The sequence below is a fragment of the Leptodactylus fuscus genome, chromosome 3 (assembly GCF_031893055.1).
Source record: "Leptodactylus fuscus isolate aLepFus1 chromosome 3, aLepFus1.hap2, whole genome shotgun sequence".
Taxonomy (NCBI): domain Eukaryota; kingdom Metazoa; phylum Chordata; class Amphibia; order Anura; family Leptodactylidae; genus Leptodactylus; species Leptodactylus fuscus.
In genome coordinates, this window is record NC_134267.1 from 217,508,662 (window position 1) to 217,531,659 (window position 22,998).

The 22,998-nt window shown below is 43.8% G+C and overlaps 1 protein-coding gene across 1 annotated transcript; it reads right to left on the reverse strand.

Annotated features, from left to right (window-relative positions):
- Positions 1-157: 157 nt before the first annotated feature.
- On the reverse strand, positions 158-22,721 carry NT5C1B (5'-nucleotidase, cytosolic IB). Its single transcript, XM_075269166.1, has 7 exons — positions 22,658-22,721; positions 22,357-22,573; positions 22,107-22,274; positions 10,614-10,743; positions 6,769-6,891; positions 5,244-5,428; positions 158-2,692 (listed from the first exon to the last, which is right to left on the reverse strand). Exons 2-7 carry the CDS (start codon positions 22,483-22,485, stop codon positions 2,318-2,320), a joined length of 1,110 nt encoding a protein of 369 aa, XP_075125267.1. The 5' UTR covers positions 22,486-22,573; positions 22,658-22,721; the 3' UTR covers positions 158-2,317.
- Positions 22,722-22,998: the final 277 nt, after the last annotated feature.

The window sequence follows — 22,998 nt, forward strand, 5'->3', positions numbered from 1 at the left end:
CTAGTGCTGGAAGATACATTTATGTTAGAGACATTTTAGGAATTAGTGAATGACTGTCATGGAATATTTGCATGTAAGGGCCCCTTCACACGGCGTAAGCGCTCGGCTCGGCTTTACGAGCGCTCCCATTGAAGTGAATGGGAAGTGTTTAGAAGCGCTTGCGTGTACGGCTCGGAATGAGCCGAGCGCTTATGCCATGTGAAGGAGCCCTAACAGTATAGTGGGCCCTAAAATGATTTGTACTGGTTTTTCTTAATTGGACTGGCCATACATGACTCAATGTTAGCTAGGCCTGTGATTTCCTCATGGAATGGAGGATCATCTACTTAGCATGGAGGTGTCCCGACTGTTCCCTGACTGATGATGTGAAGACAAGGAAGAGTTGGGCTTATTCTCTAGTGGTGGCTTAGTTCTCTCTCCCAAAGCAAGAGTGCGTGTGTATGATGGAGTCGGGAGGAATTGCTAAAGCCATGTTCAGGTAACATGTGGTCTATTTTCTTCATATTACAGAAACAGCTTCCCTGTATGATTTTCATAGTATTTGCTGTTTCTGGAGCAATATGAGGACATGTAGCCCGCATGTGGATATTCATGGTTTTGTACTCTATGAGAGGCCTGGATCGTGAAACATAGCAGTCATTACCTAAGGACACTTCATTGTATTCATCCGCAAACCTACATCAAATCTATCTTCAAGGCATAAAAATAGAATATGTAAGTAGATAACATGACATACCCGATTCTAAAATAAGCCATCAGTGCAGTATCTGTTACCCTACCAAGTTCAATCCCTCCTATTATCCCCTTCAGATAGCAGTCAACTGAACATTAATATGGCCACCCACACTCTCGGAGCCGAGCATGCATGTAGTCTCAATGAGGGAAGCTGCAGAACATTTTTGGCAACGGTTTTCCCTGAGAACAAAAGGATTGGGTATGTTGAAGCATAGATCTTGGACCATCTAATCCGTATGTACAGACACATGTGGTACCTACGATGTTGGATGTTCTAAGTATCTAAAATCAACCGAAAATTGTGTTCAAGATGATTTTCCAAAGCTCAGTATCTTTGTCTCCTGTTAGCTGGTCATAGATATTATATAAAAGATGGCTGCTTTTAGCATCATCTAATGGGTATGGGGGCTCCTGACGCTCACCAGATATCAGGGTGAAGAAGAATTCATGCCCAAATAGACATATAACTGTGTAAGCTGTGTCTCTTAATAACTAGTGGTCAACCAATTATTTCTCCCACTCCCCCATACCTATGCACTCTCAGCTTGGCTTACAACAAATGCATTCTTAGTGGGGTAATGGGAGAGTTGGCACACTTATGCATGTTAGATGGATGGCTGGTCCAGCTGAAATCACCAGTCGACGTTCCTCAAATGTGGGAGGCCACCTTAAGATGTATCCCCAAAAACTTGTAGTATCTTACAACAATGAAGCAAACAAGTCAAGCTAAACCAAGGATCCTATCATGGTGGAGTTGACACCTAAATACTATTTTAATGCTTCAATTACAGACCACAGTCCTACTGTTTAGAAGAGACTACATTCATGACTGTATCAAAGACATTGTCTACTGAGCAACATTAGTTGAAGGTGACTACATAAGGCACACAATACAAGCCGAGCTGCCACCACCTTGGTGGTCCTAAAGAGGAACGTGTATAAAATATACATAGTACTATAGTAAAACACCATAACATCTACATCCTATTACCAAGGCTACCCTGTATGACTCTACATACTTGTAAACAGCTACCTTACACTTCCGAGATGGCTTCTCCATTGGTCCAATAGCAAAAGTTTTACATTCATGCAGACCGACAGAGAAGACACAAAAGCGTGTTCACCTAGACCAACCTGCAGGTTGAAACTCACTATCTAATACAATGAGTAAATTTTTGAAGACCAATCCCTTTAATGGCTGCCTAGTAGCAAGACAGCTTGAAGGTAAGAGACTTCACTACAAGTAGGGAACAATTGGCCATGGTGGACCAAAATCTTCCAACTGTTCCGATGATTGAGAACTTTCTGAGGGTTGGAGACCACAAATGTTGCTAACATCTGATCAATTTAAGTGTATCATAAAGACAAGTTTCAGACCCCTCCTGCAGGGTCAACACAGAAGGGGCCTCAAGGATATGTAGCTGTGGTGTGGAAGAGGCTTCCATAGCTTCCTCAAGGCCAATGACAGATTTCTTACGAGACCCAAACAATAGACCGGAAAAGATAATTTGCTTAATTATAAACACCTTAGAAGATACCAAATTATTTACATACAAGTGCGTGTAAAGAGAAGACCCTTCCTCTATTTCTTTTCTGGTTCCTTCTTGGCTTCCTCCTTTAAGGTTGATTTGTGGTACTTTTGACCAATCCCGTAAGGAACATGAGCTGCAATTGTACCCAGTTCTTGGGCACCTTCTATGTGAAACATCTGGTCATCAAAGAAAAGATGAGGCCGAATTTTGTCTAAAATTGGTCCTTTTGGAGCCCCTGCAAGGAAAAGTGCTTCATCTATCTCCAGACCCCAGGCACGCAAGGTCTTCAAGGCTCGAGCACCAGAGCTGGCAGCACTTCTGGCAGTCACAAGGTAGGTCCTAATGGGGCACTTCAGACGGGCATCTTTAGCATAAAACTTCCTCTGGAGTTTTCCCAGGGCTTCTAGAAAGCATTTCAATGGACCCTGTAGACGATAGGAGTATGTTTCCCATTAGCATTTACATCTATTGAGATTCTGGGCAACTCAGATTACAAAATCTGAAATAGATTGTTAGGAATAATCACATTATAAATAATTTTAATGTTTGCTAATAGAACCTGTTTATAGCAGACTGCCCGGATTGCGTAATCCGCTCTGGCACTGGGCACAGACTTGGCACCGGCTATTGTTGCATTTAAAAATCACATAACAATCCCGATCCAGTGTTTTGCAAACGTAGAATAACAAATACTCGGAGCGTCGTGTGATCCCCACTGCATTATACATGTCTGCGCTAAATCAGAGCAAGATGTTGTCACAACAAAGAAAGAATTAACAGCTAAGACATTTCTGGATTTGGTGCCATGTATATACTACAAGGTGCAGGGCTCCAGGGATTCACGAGTCTAGAAGGTGGAAAATGGCCTGGTGCGCTATATATATAGGTACTGTATGTATATGTATATAGGTATGTATATAGACAAATAACCAGGGTTACACATTGAGGTTATGGCTTCTGTCTATAGTCACAGCTATCTATATCAAATCTATCCAACATCTATCTATTATCTATCTATCTATCTATCTATCTATCTATCTATCTATCTATCTATCTACCTCCTATCTATCTACCTCCTATCTATCTATCTATCTATCTATCTATCTATCTATCTATCATCTATCTATCTATCTATCTATCTATCTATCTATCATCTATCTATCATCTATCTATCTATCTATCTATCTACCTCCTATCTATCTATCTATCTATCTATCTATCTATCTCCTATCTATCTATCTATCTATCTATCTATCATCTATCTATCTCTTTCTTTCTTTCTTTCTTTCTTTCTTTCTTTCTTTCTTTCTTTCTTTCTTTCTTTCTTTCTTTCTTTCTTTCTTTCTTTCTTTCTTTCTTTCTTTTTCTTTTCTTATTTGGGGAGCATCCATAAAGAAGCTGGGCCACTGTTCTGATACACTAGTGTATGACATACCTATCATAGGTACAGATACCACGTTGTGTATGTTGCCATTATATCTCATCCTTACAAGTATTTACAGTCCAGTCCTATACAAGGCAGTTGTGAGCTCGGTCTACTCTTTGCATTGTTATTTAGCTCACAGTGCCCCTTTGTGGTCTATTTTGTGTAGATTTATCAAAGCCAGTGCCAACATAAATGGACTAGAGAAAACTACTAGATTTCAGCTCACAGTTCCAAACTGGAATAAAGTAACCTGATTGTTTCCTAAAACACTACATTTTTAAAACGTGGGGCCCTGGCCTAAGGCTGAAGCCCCACGTTGTGGTAACACAGTTTTTTTTTGTTGCAGATTTTGTTGTGGTTTTTTGAGCCAAAGTCAGAAGTGGATTGAGCAGAAGATAGAAGTATAAGAACTTCCTATATATGCCCATTCTTGGCTTTTGCTCAAAAAACAGCAACAAAATCTACTACAAAATAAGCTGTGTTTCCGCAATGTGGGGCCTCAGCCTAAGGCCGGGGCAACATGGACCAGAAACGCCGCAATTTGCCCGCAGCGGAGACGCTGCGGGAAAAATCACAGTGTTGTATAGTGCAGGCAAAGTGGATGGGATTCATGCGAATCCCATCTCCACTTTGCGGAAAAGATCGCAGCACGGACACACTGCGATTGGCAAAGACATTGCGGCTTTGCAAATCGCAGCATGCCAATTATATCTACGGAAACGCCGGCAGCTTTCCCGTAGATATAATGTTAAGAGAGAGTCCGCGGAGGAAAACTCTGAACTTTCTCTTAAAAGCTCTGCGGAAAGAACCGCAATGCGTTCACGCAGCGGTTCTTCCCGCAGTGCTTTAGTGCTGCGGATACGGCCCTTGGGGCCTTAGCCTAAAGGAGTTTTCCGGGTTTTACCCAAATAAAGCATACAAACTTGTAATATATTTTGTGTTGCAGGTTCTCACCATTTTCAAGATTTGTGTTTGCTGTCAGTGAATGAGAAGACTCTTGGTATGATTCAGAGTCAGTAAACTTGTCCATAGCTAGTTCTGCACTCAGCTGACAAGTGGAGACCATTGTAACCAGCCGAGACAATGCTCTGTGAGCTCAATACATGAGCAACAGTATCTGTGCAAATCTCTCTTGTCGCTTGCTACAATGTATCAGTCTGGAGTCCAGACTCACAGAGCATTGTCTAGAATGGATACAATTCTGTCCACTTGTCTGAGAGCCGGACTAGTTATGTACAGAGCACAACTTGAAGCTCCTGGGCCCCAATGCAAAATTTGTGATGAGGCTCTTAGAAGGCGTTCGCACTACCGTTGGCAATGTCTGCTGCTGTCTTCCGTCAGTTTATTGTCAATTGCTGTCATCTTGTGACGGAAGACGGCAACGGACATCAACAACGGTAGTGTTGCATGTGTCTAATTTTTGTTCTAAAATTGAAACTGTTTTGTACCCTGCTTGCTACTTTTAACAAAATGAACCTTTCTTACTTCAGAAACATAAAGCCCCTTTTTATGATTCTTGTGGGTGACAGGTATAAAATCCCATACTGTACCTGCGCCAGGGGCTTGTTCTCAAATTTTTTCTCATGTTCAAAGAAAGAGTCCAAACCCCTTTCTTTAACAATTTGCTCAGACTCATCCGAAAACAAGACAGCGTCCCCATCAAAAGCCACTCTCAGCTCCTTTTCCGACAGAACTATGTCTCGCTTGGAAATGAACATGGTGGCGGCTGCAATGCCTGGAATGAGATAAAGGAATACAGTAATATGGACAGGTTACCATGTTATAAGATCAGGTTGTATCGGTATGTTCATGGTAGCTCCTACTGTAGTGTCTGTGTATGGTCACGGGCGATGGGCTGTCCCACCATCAGATAGACCCAATTCCAGTGTAAAGTACATGACCGGTCACTTTATACCGGTCATGTACTGCCCTCTTTCACATCACAGCTTTCAGACCTCATACTGTCTGATCTGTCGGGGGTCTTGAATGGGCCGCCTGTTTGGCCTGACCCTGACAGCCGAGGTTTACACAACAGAAGCTAAGCAGCCGTGTGGCAGCGCTCTGTGATGTCTTCCGTCTATGGAATATTTTGCTACTATAAGAGTGAAGCCATGCCAAAAGAAGGATAACAAACTATGGACAAAATAATATACACATGTAAAAGCCATTACACAACAACGGCACGTGACTGACAGGTCTGGAAAGTTTCCAAGGTGAGCCAGCCGGCGCTTATACTCTATACAGGGAGACGTCCTACAATAATGATCAGGATTAGGCTTACTCAAGGATCACATTAACGCTTGGGTATCGTTCTTCGGGTCCTTCTGGGGACCCGAAAAATGGAAACCAAATCTGCTTAAAAAGTGGTAACCGGTGGACCCCATAGACCACAAGTCAGTGTCCGGAGAGAGGTTTTACAGTACAGAGCACTATACAACCACTGAGAGAGAAAATGGACTTTAGGCAAATAAGGAATGACCTAGAGGGTTCCTTTAACCTACACAACCCTATGTGGGTCCTACACAACTTAACCATTTAGCAACCTCCTCTGTACTACTACTACTACTCTCGTGCTTCTCCACTAGCCATATTGACTGCCATAACTCAGAACAGCTGGTATGTTTACAGGTCTGAGTAGGTTAATGTTCTCCAAGTAATTAGTCACCGACTAAAGTGAAATCAATGGCCTCTTGCTGACCAGTCACATACAGATACTGCTGTTGTGCCTCTTTCCATTGATTTAGAAGAAACTGAGTGATTTAGTTCTAACCCTGGGAAAATGAGATGCGGAGATGAAATACAAGACCCAGGTCAAGTACCAGGAGGTGAATGAATAGCAGTCTTGTGAATGACACGGGGAAGGCAGGGTCCCGCCACCTCCGGCCATATAAGAAGCTTCATTTTAGACCGGTAGGGCCTGAGTTCATTGAGTGTGCCCCGTGACACACTGCCCTAGTGATCTGCACAGGACTCGCCAGAGAAAAGACAACATTCATTCACAGACTTTTCCAGACTACGGCAATTTGTCTTCCTGTTTGGAGAGTGAATGAGCTAAGAGCGACGAGTGGACGTTACCTTCGTGAATGGCCTCTTGTACCTTCTCCGAATCTGACGATAGGTACAGGTTGGTGAGGTACGCCTTCAGGTAACCGATTGGACTCTTCCCTCCTGTCATGCAGAAACGTTCAATGTTCAGACCTAAAATAGAAAAAGTTATTGGCACAAGTTAGGTGAAATTGCAGAATTTCAGAAAACTCCACTAGAATAAGCGCTTCTGGAAAATTCCTTTATTCTGGCATTATTAAGAATCCGGGATATATGGATGTTCTCGATTACTGATGGACAGTTTTGGACAGGCCCACCAGAGTCCCAGAGGATCATCCGGTGGGCCCAAGCCCTAACACAATAATGGTCCCACAGAAGACACCCGAATGTGAAGGCTATCACGGTTTATCTCTTAAACATTGTTGTAGGGTGGGTCCCCAGAATCATTTTACCTGGTGGTCCTCAGTCTAAAGCCGGGTTCAGGTGGGGGTTTTTTGGACCGGACTTTGAGGCCAAGGCCGCCTCAGAATCCGGTCCAAAAAATGGCAAGCCGTGACTGAATCCAGTTTAGGCCCAAATGAATGGGCCTAGTCGGGAGGGAGTGTCGCGCCGTGGACATCCGCGGTTGAATCAGCCGCGGAATCCGCCTGAAGAAAGGGCATGTCGCTTCTTTTTGAAGCCGCTCGTGGAAAAAGAAAGCCATTCAATTCAATGTTAGGTGTTTTTTTTTAGCTGCATTCCGCCTCAAAATCCTGACCAAAAAACCCTGTGTGGACCCGGCTTAACACTTCTGCTGGAGTTCTGTCACCAAACAGCAATGCATTGTGGGACTTCTAGTAAAAAGTACAAGTCAGGTTTAATGCTCTGCTTATATCACCTTATGCGGAAGCGATGTATATGGGGAAAATTCCATATGTATACACTGAACATTAAAGGGGTTATCCAGGGATTGTTTAAAACCGTAATTCCCGGGGTTCTAATTGGATCAAACCTTAGGATTCTTGACTGGTTCCGGCCCTGGATTTCATGATCGGAACCATCAAGTGATCTACCTCCTTCCTTTTCTCCGCTGCTCACTAGTTTATCTGTACTATAGGGCTGGCAGACTAGTTTGATTGTAATAGGCCAAGGTATAGGTAATGGAGGCAGAGAGACTTAGGTGTCCAGTGCTGTTTCCGATCTCATGATCCAGGGTCGGAAACAACACAGAAATTTAAAGTTCCGTTCAAATAGAACCTGGGCGAGGTAAGTTTTTAAACAATCATTGGATAACCCCTTTAATCTATGATGTATGCCACAGTATACTATATATCCCATACAAAGTATGGGATAGTGACATATACCTATCCATCAGGTGCCAAATAGACATGCATCTGGTACTCAGTGGGACTGTAGGGGGTTTATGGACACCTTAAGCATATCTGCGCCAGGAGTCACATATACTTATACACCGAACATTGACAGTGATTTGCAGGCTTACCATGACATGTAAGGATATAAAGAGTCACCAAGGAGATCTTTGACTTTACAGTATAAATTCACAAGAGGCCAAGAAGAAAACTCAGTTGTGGGAATTTCTTAAGACCATAATTCCATGTGACAGGTTTAATCTGTTCCCCCCACAGGCACAAGATGTACCAGAATTATTAAGAGTAGAGATGAGCGAGTACTGTTTGGATCAGCCGATCCGAACAGCACGCTCGCATAGAAATGAATGGACGTAGCCGGCACGCGGGGGATTAAGCGGCCGGCCGACGTCAAAGCGGAAGTACCAGGTGCATCCATTCTTTTCTATGGAACGTGCTGTTCGGATCGGCTGATCCAAACAGTACTCGCTCATCTCTAATTAAGAGGCCTCGGCACCATGGAAGGTCCCATTTACCAGAACTCAGCTCTATGCCAGTGCAGACTTCATTGAAGATTCACAACACCTTTCTTATTCCTTACCCTCTGTCCACTTTTTTAGGGTGCATGCACACTACGTAACGCCGGGCGTGTATGAGAGCCGTACACGCCGGCGTTACAGCAGGGCTGCCGAACACTTCCCATTCACTTCAATGGGAGCGCTCGTAACAGCGGCGTTTACGAGCGCTCCCATTGAAGTGAATGGGAAGTGTTCGGCAGCCCTGCTGTAACGCCGGCGTGTACGGCTCTCATACACGCCCGGCGTTACGTAGTGTGCATGCACCCTTAGGGTGTAAAAAGAGCTAAGTGGCTTATTTTTGATGCAAAAAAAAAAGCCATAGAATTCCTCTCAGTACAAGTCCAAGTGTGCTATGACTAAGGGGCATCATGGCCCTGAAACGCGTAGGGAACATAATTTTTAAACAGGTTTTTTTCTCTTCTTTTTTGTTGGTTCCTTTTGCTTTTTAATGTTCCATTAAAAGTTATTTTTTATTATAAGACCTTGGAGTAGTGCTGGATTTTTACTACATTGATACATCATAACAAGTGTGCAATACACAATTACCCATCTGTCCAGGTTTTTTTTTGCCCGGGTGCGATGGACTAATGGGAAGTCCCTCCTGGAGGTTTGGGGGATGTGTGTGACCATTAGGTTCCTTACTCCCCTATATCTTCTGCCTTTCCCCTGCCAACGGTTCCTTGGTGGATACTGGAAGAACCTGGAAACTAACTCAGCGTTCCCTGATCATAAGCCAAAGGAAGGCATCAATCCCTGGCTTCTACAGGGCCTTCTGGCTTGGAGGATTAAGGACATGGACACAGACAACATACTGCAGAGATCAATAAGCAGTAACCAGCTATACCTGTGTGCAAAGTGATATATTTCTAACTATCATTTCCAGAACGCACTAGGGAAGACCATTGGGGCCCTAGTGCACCTCGTTGTATATGAAGCACAGGGGTCTAAAAAGACTGGCTTTGCTAACACTACTCTACAGAAATCTGCCCCATAGACTTTGCCTTTCGATAAAATAAAAAACAAATCACTCATTACGACTTGTTCCCCCTCTTCACGCGGAGTAGGTCATACAGATCTATTAAATGGTTATTCCATCCTCTTGCCCGGCCTTTAGATTCACGGTCCACCCAATCATTGACAAAAAGGATTCGGCCAACTTAAAAAGTAAGTGACGGGGCGAGGAGGACCTGAAATGGTCCTCAAAGATACAAAAAGTTCTTTCTAACATAGTAGAGACTCAACCTAGATCCCATGTGCAGGTTCCATGTATAGAAAACCTATTATATAGGGAGAGGAGAACGTCCAAGTCACATTAATCTGGACGTAGAGAAATGATGAATCAATTCTACAATAATAAGTTGTACTTTGAAGTTACATGAAGACTTGTAGCGTTCTCATCAGGACGGGGGTCTCGGGTTTACTTTGTGTTTAACTTGAAATAGCAACACTTGAGCTTGTTATTCTTCATTTCTTGACATAGGTGTCATGATGAAAGTCTTCAGGAGGACCACCCCGGGGCAGACACAGTCCCTGAGTAACTCCATCCTGAGCTCTATCTGCTGACCTCACATTTTCTGCAGCATCTCTTCCCCCAGCTGCCCAGTGGAGGTTCTTTACTCTTTTACTTCCACCGGCAAGGGGGGAGATGTCATCATTACTCACAGCCAGGGACATCTGCACTTAATCCTTCTGTAGCACCAGAGGTTTATAATGGGGAGGGGGTGTTCTTCAATGGTGATAGAGAGCCTCACCATTCAGCTGCAGCTCCTGATGTGACAAGTTAAGTCTACTGTTCTGGAAAGGAACATCTGATGAAAGCTGAAAAATGTGCAATGTCATCCATACCCTGACATAGGCAAATAAACATGTGCAGATTAAAGAGGCGTCCAACTCTACAGGACTCCACCATGGAAGTCAATGTGATCTCGAAAGAGATATTTCTGTTACTTACCATAGTGATTGATGCTGTTTATGAGCCGTACACCGACCTGGGCATGGTTATTGGTCATCAGTACGATATCAAAGAGCTCTTCACTATCTGGATACAGCTCCCTCAGCTGCTTGTTAACCTCCTCCACGGCCTGTAGAAGGAGAAGACAAATATACATGGGATATGGGATGACATGAAATTACCAGGTGGACTTCTTCATGGACCACTTATGAATACAGATGGGGCCAATCCTATTAAACATGCACTCAACCTACTAACACCAATGAGATTTTTGGAAAGACAATATACACATTAGGGAAAAGTTGGCCAAAATTGCCAATTTCGACCGGCCAACTATGGTATGTGTGAAACAGGCCATGTGATCAATGTATGTGGCCTGTAAAGCAGAGGGGCAACCATTGGTTATTGGTTAATAAGTCCTGGAAAACCCCTTTAAGGGAGACGTTTTCTCTCCTCCCCCATGAAGAAGATGTTCATGTTTTCCCATACCTAGTGTATATGGGTGAGGGTGTGGAGAGAAGAGGGAGAATAGCGGTCAGCTAAATGAATAGCCAGTCCCAATTTGAAGTTGCCACTTTTAACACGAAGTCACTGGTTTTTCTAGAGGAGAACGCTTCTAGGTGAGAAAATGGCACCCCATAGTGGCCCCATAAAATAACATGGTCAGAACTATATAGACCCCATCAACAATCTACTGTTAACCGCTTGGTCCTCTGCTCATAAGTACAGACTGACCTATAGGAATATAGTTACAACCATGCAATTACCATTTTACATATACAGCCCTGTACACCTAGTACAATTATATACTAACACATAATTGTAGGGTGTGTCGGGTGTTCATTTGACACAAAAACAGTAACATAGTTTATATAATGACATATTACAGTGTTCCAATGTTTGTGAAACAATATTACATCTAATTCCATAAGGTGTCTTGAGTTATATCTGCAATGGGTGGTCCATATGGCATCATGAAGGGGGTATTCCTATTCTGCACTCTGGAGGACTCCGCTTGATCATGTGTTAAGTAGCAACCCATTGATTTGAATTGGCACCATGTAATACCACATTTCTCCTGCAGTGGCCACTGTAGGAGAAATGTGTTGTTGTCTGTGGCTTCTCCTGGTAATCAGAGCTGATCGCCATCAAAACCGCAATGCATTGCCACTATGGTTTTTCTCACAGCGTTATTTTGCTGCGGCCTGCTATGTGGGGACTTAGCCTTTAAGAGGAAAACACTCAGTACAAATTGTCCATTAGCTTTCCCTTTAACAAAACGTAATGAGCAAATAAATCCTGAACGTTATCTTATCAAACACTACAGGTCAGGGCCTGCCACAAGGTGTGATCTACACCTGAAATATGTGTGCAGGTTCTGAGCAAATAAGAAGCTGTTTACTTACTTCATCATCCATCAGAGATAATTACTAAAAGAATCAAGAAATCCCCAAATTCATAAAGCGGGATTCTCGTAAAACTGACAATTTACACCAGAAAATCCTATGTAATTTGTAAGGATTAAATCGACCACAAAGGACTAATAAAAGTGAGCGCAGAGTTGTCTGACTTGTTCTTTCCTCAAAATATCACTTCTAAAATTTCTACTGAATTTATTTCTGTCCATACCTAAAATTTTTGAAAAAGGAAAATTTTGGGGTAAGGCTCCTCATTGCGGAGATGCAGCCTAAAAAAAGGTTGCATTTTAGTCCCGGTACACATCTGCGCATGGGTATGGGGACCTCCAAATGGAAACCTAATCCGCATAAAAAAGCGGTTACCTAAGGAAACCCACGAACCCCATAGGCTATATTGGGGTCCGTGTGGTTTCCGCACGAAATATGCGGAGAGAAAAGCGCTGCTTACAGGACATTTTTCATGCAGTAAGGGGAACGGAATGGCCGGAACGCAGATGTGAACCCGGGCCTTAAAGTACTAGCAAAGTGAATGAGATTTCATTTCATCTTATCCACGCACTGCGGAAACAAAATGTTGCACTTCTAAACATGCATGTGTGTTCGAAAAACGCAAAATTTAGCTGCAGAAGTGAGAGGGTTTTACCCTATATATTTAGTAGGGGTAGAAAAGAAAATATATAGAAAGTTCCAGCATACATGGTCGTATCCGTTGGCAATGTATCAAAACAACCACAAGGATAGGATGGTTTGAGAAAAGCTTTAAAACTCTCCAAAACTTTTAAACATATTTGCAAAAATTGCAAATTTCCAATTGTCTGCTAAATTTAAATATGGGAAACCCCCTTTAAATTTAAAGGGATTGCCTATGATTTTACAAAAACATGGTCAAAGGTTATCCTGCTTGTGGGAAACTCATTCATCAGCTGTAAAGTGTAACGGAAACCGACAGGAATTGTTTAATTTCCCTGCAGTGCCCCCATAGGGGAAATTAAGTATTGCATTTTGTCCAATGAAATCAATTGACTATGTCGAGCCTCGACATCTTCAGTCCTCCAGAAGTAAATGTTCTTTGTAGTGACACTTAGATAATTGATAGAATTTCTGATTAGGACACATCATTCTATTGTTTCCCTCAGATTATGAATAGCCATGCTAGAAAAATAAAGCTATGCCTTTACTGATAGCCCAGGTTGTATCAGGTACTGCAGATCAACTCCACTGAATTGAATAGAGTTTAGCTGCAATACCACCCACATCCTGTGGTCAGGGGTGGTGCTGTTTACGTAAAAGAGCTGCCATATTTTTCTAACCCTAGACAGACCTTCTAATCATTAAAGTTTCTGTCACTGCTATAAGGATTATTCAGTACCTGAAGGTAATTGATACTGATGATATATCCACAGGATAAGTCCCAATCAGATGTTTCGGCCACTGGAAGCCATATACTAGGTGACCCCACAGTTATATACAGTGTACAGATCTCTGTATACAGTAGTGGCGGCATCTGGAACTGCAGCCCCGATCGTATTCACTTGAATAGGAGCAGGGTTGCTTTGTGCCATATACCTAGTATATGGCTTTCGGCCGAAACATCTGATCGGGTCCAGGGTCCAGGATTGCGTCCGATCTGATACTGATGACCTATCCCGTGGATCAGCCATCAGTATCAATTACCTTCAGGTCCTAAATAACCCATTTAATACTGTTCGGCCCAGATTTCTGGCAGAACTGCGAACATTACCCTAAATGTCTATTCCATATCATTCCGTGAAGGATCACAGACAAGCCCTGACAACCATCTACAATTAACTCCTTGTTTATTTAGCAGCTCCTGACACAGTAGATGGGAAACCCCATAAATCCTGACTACATAAATCTTCCCTCTATCCTATTTAATCAATGGATAAATACATCAGTCAGTAGTAGATTTACGAGACCTTAAATCGGGATTTTCAATGGAACCGTAGATAGAAACATTGTAATATTTGTGGTATAAACAGAAGCATCAGAGAGGTATCCAACCTGTCAACATAATCTCAAAGGAACTAAAAAGTTGTCATCCCATCACCCATAACTGAGGGAACACATATGTTATACTACTGTAGTAACTGAACATGAGATGGAGACTAAAACACATCAGTGGTTCTAATAGACAAAGACATAGCGATTAGATGTTCGGAACAGCCGGAATATGGTGCAATCCTTGGATATATATTGTTAAAATGAATCTCCCATTTTTTTTCACTATTGTGGGTGTGTTTGGTGGCTATTTTTGTAATATACTTTATTAGCCTATCTAACTTCCTTTTTATTAGAAAACAGGCTGTGACTTTCTTCTTAGTAATCCCCTAATTGAGCTGTTACTAAGGAAAGTCCGTCCAAAGTTCTGCAGGAGTTTTCTTTCCTGTAGTCACCTAATTAGATCAGAGACAGGAATACAATAGAAGGAAACACCTCTATAGATAACACCACTGACCCATCATTGCATCCACTACTGACTACTGAGGTTAAAAAGCCTCCCATTGATTTCAATGTGTAGCGTGCGTAAGACGGCACCCATTGAAGTCAATGGGATTCTGTTTTACAGCACTCACTCTGACACCTGTTTACGTGTCAGAATGAACGGCACGTTACTCCATGGGAATGAAGCCTAAGGTTGATTGCAGATGACTGTGCTGCAACCAACTGGCTGTGGATTAAAGACATGGATGGCACACAGGGCTCCTTTCATTAAAGGGGTTGTCCCGTCACAAGGATCCTATCTATAATGCTTGTAAATGTGGATGTAAGACTTTTCCTAAATACACTGCTTCAGCAAAACTGCTTTGTTTGGCCACTATATCACTTTATTCATTTTTTTGTGGCCACAGCCCTGACCCAGCTGCTCCTGAGTCAAGTGACGTGTCTGCCTGCTCTCAGGGGGGAGGGAGGAGGGGCTAAGTACACGGAGCGAGCCTGGAGGGGGGGGGGGTAGTTTACCCTTTGGGGGACAGGTGAAGCCAGCAACATCTCTATGCTTCTGCCCTGCATGAAGCAAGCAGCGGCAGAAGCGATTCCGGGGCGGGGGGCGGAATAACAGCATCGCTTCTGCCGCTGCTGGCTTCATGCAGGGCAGAAGCATAGCGATGTTGCTGGCTTCACCTGTGCCGGTATCTAACTCCCCGGCATCCGCTATAATAGGCGGATGCTGGGTACTGTTAAACGCTGGCACAGGCACATCGCTATGCTTCTGCCCTGCATGAAGACAGCAGCGGCAGAAGCGATGCTGTTCCGCTCCGGGGTCACATATGCAAAGCCAAGTGGCGAGATGTCGCTGGCCCTGCGTGCGCACTCATACACCAGTCTAGCCTTCACAATGCTAATACAGACCCGCAGGGTGTCGGGTCTGTAACTGCATTGTGAAGGCTAGACTGGTGTATGAGCGCGCACGCAAGGCCGGCGGCATCTCGCCGCTTGGCTTTGCATATGTGACCCCGCCCACCAATGACGAGACAAAGCCGGAAGACAGAAGATTTTAGAGGAACGAAGACGGGTAAGTATGCGACGTGGGAGTACCCCTTTAAATGAATAGGAGCCATGGAAGCATGGGCAGCAAAATAGCACAGTCATAGGACCTGTTCTATTCTTTGCGGCCCACAGTGTCGGCCCGCATACGGGACCGTGAAATTCACGATCGTGTGTTCGGGCCCATAGAAAAGAATGGGTCAGTGTGCAATCCATGAAATACACGGATAGCACACTGACCACGGCTACAGTAGTCTTCAAGGGGTCACAATGAGTCAGCTGCAGACTATTGCTGCCTATGGCCATGGCTATGCCATAAAGCATATCACTAAATGCTGTTAACAGACCAGAGGAGAAGCTTCGGCAAGATGGCTGCCCCCATAATAATATACAGAAAATAGAATATAACATCTACAATCAGAAAATAAAAACAGATTAGGTAAAAGTGAAAGATTACTCAGGGCATATGACATCACTAGGAGAGCGCCAGACACTGAGGGAAGGGGAGTGTAAATCCAATAGGTCTCCACCGATTATACTTTGGGGTCTGAAGAGACCCCGGAATATAATAATGTACTGTAATGCGTGTTACGTTGGCCATTTTAGTTCGCCTAAGACGAAATTCATTAAAAAACGAACAATTGGTTTGCCAATCTCTAGAAAGGGTACAGTGCACCTAGGGTACTGAAGCCTGAAAATGTCCCCTGTCCTATATGCGGAGGCCTGTAGGTAGGTAGGTGCACTCAGTAATGCCTATGGCAGCTAAGTGAAATAAAACCGCCTTGGAACTACCTATAGCTGGCATTATAGCAACCTAGTAATGCTCTGCGGTATTAGAGATTCTCTCCATAGTGTAGCCTGTAAATCCCGTGGTGTAGTAATCCTGTCCTACCACTGCTACCATACACTATGAAGCATAGATAAGCCTCAGGCGGGAAGGTGTTCCTACTCGTACCGAGCTGCGTGTTAGGACACATTCTCACCAAGTGAATGGATAATATCAGTATATTAAGTCAATAAAACCCAATATTAAGTATTGTGTCAGTAGTTTTAGCTTTTATAGGTTTTATTCACATCTCCGGTGAAGCCTCCATTACAGATACTGTCATATTTGCAATTATTTTCCACTATATTGTGTGCACGATGTTACTAAACCTCAAACCTGAATGTTTAAGAAAGTAAAATTGAGGCCCAGTTCACATCTGTGTTTGGTTTCCGTTCGGGGAGTCGGCTTGGGGGGATGTGGTTATTCATAGACAGCAAGCAGATTTACTAACTGTTCTCATAGATTGCTCTTTTCCTTTGTCATATAGTGGGTATCTGCATGCATATATTCTATATTTGCCATTTAGTATTCCTGGATCTCCTATATGATGGTCACATGGGCTTGTTCAGCTATATTTTTGCTCTTATACAGTTACTCCTGGCAGAATTGAATGTAAACAGACTACCGTAGTTACAATGGATGGGGGGGGGATTGCTCCTTATTGTACACATGCACAGCCTGAAAGTAAAATGCTAAATATTTTTCAGCCAAAATAGTGATATTTGCAGTAGAAAAACTGAAAAGGACATCATGTATGAAGACTTATATAGTTATAGAACAGACTGTCCTGCAAGACGCTGCACATATTTCAACTTTTACTGAAATATGGTACCCTGAAATAATTTTTGACTTTTCAGAGTCAGACCCGGTGCACATCTTAGTTCGGGCCATTCCGTTCCCCTATCCGCATGGAAAATGCAGAGAGAAAAGTCCTGCAGTCTCTGAGGTCCACGAATTTCCTACAGTACCGTATATACTCGAGTATATGTCGAATTTTTTAGCAAAGTTTTTGTGCTGAAAAAGCCCCCTTCGGCTTATACTCGAGTTTGGTGGGGGGGGGGGGGGGGGGGCTATGACCAGCCACAATATTAATGTATAGAATCTCCCATAAAATAGAGGAGGAAAAAAGAGAAGCTGTAAAAAATAAAAGTTGTAAATCCCTCCTTTCCCTAGAATACATATAAACGTAGAGAATGACTGTGAAACACAAACACATTAGGTATCCCTGTGTCTGACAGTGCCCGGTCTACTGAATATAGGGGATCTGCAGTGCTCCTGTTCCGTCGGGAAGGGGTTAATAGGAGCACTGCAGATACCCTATAGTCAGCCAGACTGAATTCCAAATGGGGGGAAAAAAAAACAGTCCTCAAGCTCAGGGAAGGGGCAGACAGACAACCAAAACACCCCCTTCCCTTCCCCAGCAACTACTGCACCCAAAAACTCCGACCATTTTAATTTTTGAAATTTTCCAGTAGCTGCTGCATTTCCCCCCCTCGGCTTATACTCGAGTCAATAAGTTTTCCCAGTTTTTTTGTGGTAAAATTAGGGGCCTCGGCTTATATTCGGGTCGGCTTATACTCGAGTATATACGGTGACCGCTTTTTAATGTGGATTAGGTGACCCCACGAACAAAAACCCGAACGCAGATGTGAATCAAGCCTAAGTTAAATCTCTTTTTGGCCCATTTTGCTTGAGCAAAAAGAGCTGCCTAATAATTTTGCACACCTTGCTATAGAGTTTTGATCTCCTTAGGCCGCATCTGTCTACATTACACAACTACACATCATATAATATGCTTTAATGCACTGACCATTCAAGTTTCTACAGTTTATAATGGGAAAATATGCATAAAAATGATATGGTTACACCCCCTCAGAAATCAGGCGCCCCCTGCTGGGCTGTGTACCTACACTGAAAGCTATAAACTGGTGTATATGTCTGACATCACCACTAAACTTGAATATATGATCATAAATCTGACATACAAGGGACAATACATGTCCCCCAATGGGGCCGATTTATCAAACCGTGGATCCTAGCTGCAACCAATCACAGAACAACTTTCATTTTATATTCTGCTTTTAAAAAATGAAAGCTGTTTTATGATTGGTTGCTATGGGTAACGCAACCAGATTTTATTTCAGCTTTAGGCCTCATGCACAAGACTGAGGGGGCCGTGCCCGGGGGGCTCTGATACTGCGTTCCCATCCAATAATTATAATGCAGGGTCTGTTCTGAACGGGACGGAACATCCCATACAAGTGAATGAATCAGGAAAGGCTATCGGTCTACACTTGGATGATCTGAATGCCCACACGGCCGACATTGTGTACATGAGGCCTAGTAAATCTGCCCCACTGGACAATGTTGGAGTACGTCATGTGGCAAAGCTATCACAACTGAAATTAGTTTTTTCTGCTGTTTATGAGGGATCAGAAAAATGTAATTCATAATGCAAATATGAACACTGACTTAGTAAAGGGGTTCTCTAGAGGGGTATACATGTGGCTGGGTTATCAATGCCTTATTATGGATGGGATACATGGCTGAAATTCCAGACCTGACATATCAGTACGGCTGAGTTCACACGGAGTATTTTGGTCAGGATTTTAAGGCCAAACTGCCTAAAAATCCTGACCAAAAAACGTCTCCCATTGAAATCAAGTCAGTTCTTTTTTCCGAGAGCAGTTTGTTCTGGCTCCCAAAAAAAGAAGCGACATGCTCGAATCCACCTGAAGACACTCCCTCCTCCCGACTAGGCCCATTCATTCGGACCTAATCCGGATGGGGGGGGCCACAACTGGATGCCGGTGTAGTGCACCAGCACCCAGTCGTCGCTACCCGTATTTTGGACCAGAACCAGAGACGGCCTGCACATCAAATTCCGGTCCAAAATACCCTGATTGAACCTGGCCTTAAATTGCAGTCAAGCTGGTAAATGCAGCCGATCCATGGACTGTGTTTCCCGGCCCTAATACGACTATGCAATCCCAGCCTTGATGTTAGGCTTTATTCACATCAGCATCATGTTTCCCATTACAAACAGAAACAACATCAAGAAAAGGGCACAACATACCGCAGTGACTTCTAATGGAATCCACCAAGGTGTCTGACCAAATTGCAATGGATGAGATAAGCCAAAAAGTTAAATAAATAATACAATTTTGAATATATTTATACTAATTGGGAACTGCCAATGTTTCTGCAGGTATAATTGACATGCTGACGATTTCCAAAAAGTTATTTCCGCCCTCCCCCATAATAAAATCCTGAATTTGCCCCTTGATACTTCATCATCATTGTGGGCTTCTCATCGTGCACAATTGGGAGGGGCGATAGGACTAGTGTGAAAAGAGTGATTAGTGAAAATTTGGACTAGTGTGATATAACTGAAGCAGAAAGTCCTTTCTGACCTTCTGTAAAACGCGCTGTGGGAAAAACCGTGGCGGAAACGTAACACTTTTTGACTGTGACCCGCTATGTGGGGGCCTGAGCCTAATGAAGTTCTCTGTCACAGTCGCCACCTGCAGCAAGGACGCAGCTGATGGAGAACTGGTTGGCCTGCGCACTTCAGGAAGAGGGGCCTGAGAGCTGTCAGAGGGCAGACGGAGCTGCCTAACAGCGGCATGTGCCCACTGCCCCTATTTTAGTGTCAGAGTGGAATTTACAGCCCCTGTGGGAGGGGGAAGAGATGAGTGATACCTTGCAAATCTACCCCTACAAAATATCTAATCGTGACGTCCTGCTATGGCCGCATCATATTTTGTCCCAGCATTTTACTAATATAGCGTTTTGCCCCACCAGGTCTGATACTCTTCTTCTTACTCTGCACAGTCCCTCCAACCTAAGGCAGGTTTATTGGTACTCAGGCGGGCACATTGGTGTAATTGGTATAACCAGCTCTGAAGGCCAGGGAAAAGTTCTTAAGCAAGACCCAGATTAGGAATTGCCAGGTTAGATTATTATTATATTTTTATGGAGGGGTGAAGAGGGAAATCCCTGCTGAGGTTATCCCTTAAAGTATCATTATAATTCCGTTTCCTACCATTTCTGACATGGGCATTGAGGTACGCAGTACACATACCAGTGCAACCGAGTGATGCCAAAATGGTCTCATACATGGCATCAAAGCCTAATGAATCGGTGCGGTGCATTAGACACCCAGCTTCTTATATTCTCATATAGTGACTACATTCCACAAAACGTCATTTCCGCAATATACACTCCCATCCCAAATTCTTCTTGCGGGAGCTATCAGTGGTGCAGAAGTAATCCCCCTCCCCCACGCCTGCAGGTTGTTTATACGCTGCTATATTTGGTATGTCATTTCTGCAGCTGAGAAAGAAGAATGTCAAGAAGGTGAGATAGGAAGCAACTTGCAGGCAGCGCTTGTGAATCTGGAAGGATGTGTGGGAGCACCTACATAGTGGGTGACCTACTAGCAGAGGCTCCTGGGCCCCAATGCAAAATATATAATGTCCCCCCATTTACCATATGCTAGTTATTGTACTGGTATCTACTTATATTGTGGAGAGGCTCCTGGGCCCCAATGCAAAATATATAATGTCCCCCCACTTACCATATACTAGTTATAGTACTAGTATATTCTTATATTGTGGACAGACCTTGGGGCCTTATGAGGTTCCAGGGCCACCTCTGCACCCCCTATAGCTACACCTCTGCCTACTGGCCTTATATGCAAACAGGTCTCTTTAATGTTTTGCAGGGATGGACATATATATATATATATATATATGGATGGTTGATAAAGGTACGAGAATCTATTACTCCCCGTCATCGGCCATTTGAGTTTAGGGCGAGGCTGACTATAGTGTTCTTCAATGGAGTGACATGTACTATATGGCATATATCTTTAGTAGATCATTATACAGATATGAGTGACTCATATCAGCAGGTGCACGTCTAAGGCCCTGTTCACAACTGCATTGGGACATACGTTGAAGAGCCTATAGTTTTTAGCAGTATTCTTCTTATCCAGATGTAGGACACTATGATGGAACCCCCAGACCCCATTATATGACAGTAGGGTCAATGAGGTCCTTCATGTGATAGATTAGGTTGTCCACTACGTTGATGTGAACAGAATGCTGACAATATTACCAGACCTAAAGCCAGAAAAGCGGCGATTTGGCTGCAGCGGAAACACCGTGGGAAAAATCGCTGCGTTTCACAGTACTTGCAAAGTGGATGGGATTCATGCAAATCCCATGCCCACTTTGTGTAAAAAGTCGCAACACGGGCACACTGCAATTTCCACAACCGTTGCGGTTTTGAAAATCGCAGCATGTCAATTATATCTACAGAAACGCCGGCAGCTTTCCCATAGATATAATTGTAACAGAAAGTCCGTGGAGGAAAACTCAGAATTTTTGTTCAAAGCGCTGCGGGAAGAACAGCAATGCGTTCACGCTGCGGTTGTTCCTGCAGCGCTTTAGTGCGGTGGTTCCGGCCCGTGGGGCCTTAGCCTATAGCTGGGTCCACACTGTGTTTTTTGCAAATTCTTGTCACAAAATCCCATGTTGATCAGTGTGTGGTCACGTGCTGTGGCTTTAATGGAGATTCTGATGCCTTAGTCGTGGCGAGATATGGCAAGACGCTTTTTTCTTCAGCGCACTAAATAAAGAAGCGTCGGTCACTGCCGATTTTGAGAGAGAAAATGCCTCAAAATCAGCTCCAAAAATGCGGTGCTGTAAAGTGAGATGCCGTGTGGCTATCATGGATTACCTTCACGAAAGGAAACGCAGGCCCAGGCTTGAGAGGGATCTCTTCATTTTCCACTTGGTAGAGCACATACTTCTCTACCCCTTCTTCTTCATACATATTCCTCTCTTGGACCATATTGAACAGAACTCGGGATGACACCGCAATGGTTATGGCATTCTGGGGCTTGGGCTGTAGACATAAAGCATAGTGTTATAATATAATGTGATCCTAGGACGCTGCGGCGGTTTATTGCATATATCGGGATACTTACTAGCTTAGGTTTCTTCTTGGGTGCCACACTGTCATAGAAGGCCTTGGCTGCTTTAGTGTCATGGTGGCTTTCGGTTTCTGCTGGATTGGCAGGTGATGCTTGTGTGGTGTCCGGTGAAGCTCCGCTCATTGTGTCGCTCTATCCTGGGGCTGATGCTGCAGCTACGAGGTTGTGTATGGATGCTTTACAAGGCTCCTTCCTGACGCTGGGTCACCGACTATAGCAATGAATAATTAAAGAGAAGTTTTAGTGAGAGTCGGCGGTTTACTGTACAGAGTTAGGACACTTCCTTGTCACTTACGTAAAAAGAGAAGACATGAATAGGAAGCTGAACCAACGCCCTCTGCTTACTGACTCACCCTGGGAGGGACAGTGGATGTGCAAAGTAGTGCAGGAGCAAGCAGTGGAGGCCGGGCAAGGGAGTGGTGAACCTCAGGCCTTACACATACCAGGCAATTAACATGCCATGGGGCGGGGGCTAGGGGACTGGATGGCTCGCCCCTCCTATGTTCTCCTGCAAACAATTCACACCCCTCTGTATGGTGATCTGCAGCTTTACCACTGAAGACCTATGCCATAACTGCAAGTGTGCAGGGCGACCTGGGATCGCCTGTCACTCAACGATTGCCTGTCATTTTCCCA

Bases quoted from the DNA above. Each gene is read 5' to 3' on its own strand.
- NT5C1B (XM_075269166.1), bottom strand. From the start codon at position 22,485: ATGAGCGGAGCTTCACCGGACACCACACAAGCATCACCTGCCAATCCA. The intron at 22,275-22,356 runs GTAAGTATCCCG...TTATGTCTACAG, and splicing joins CCAAGAAGAAACCTAAGCTA to CCCAAGCCCCAGAATGCCAT. The intron at 6,892-10,613 runs GTAAGTAACAGA...TTTCTATTTTAG, and splicing joins AAACAGCATCAATCACTATG to GTCTGAACATTGAACGTTTC.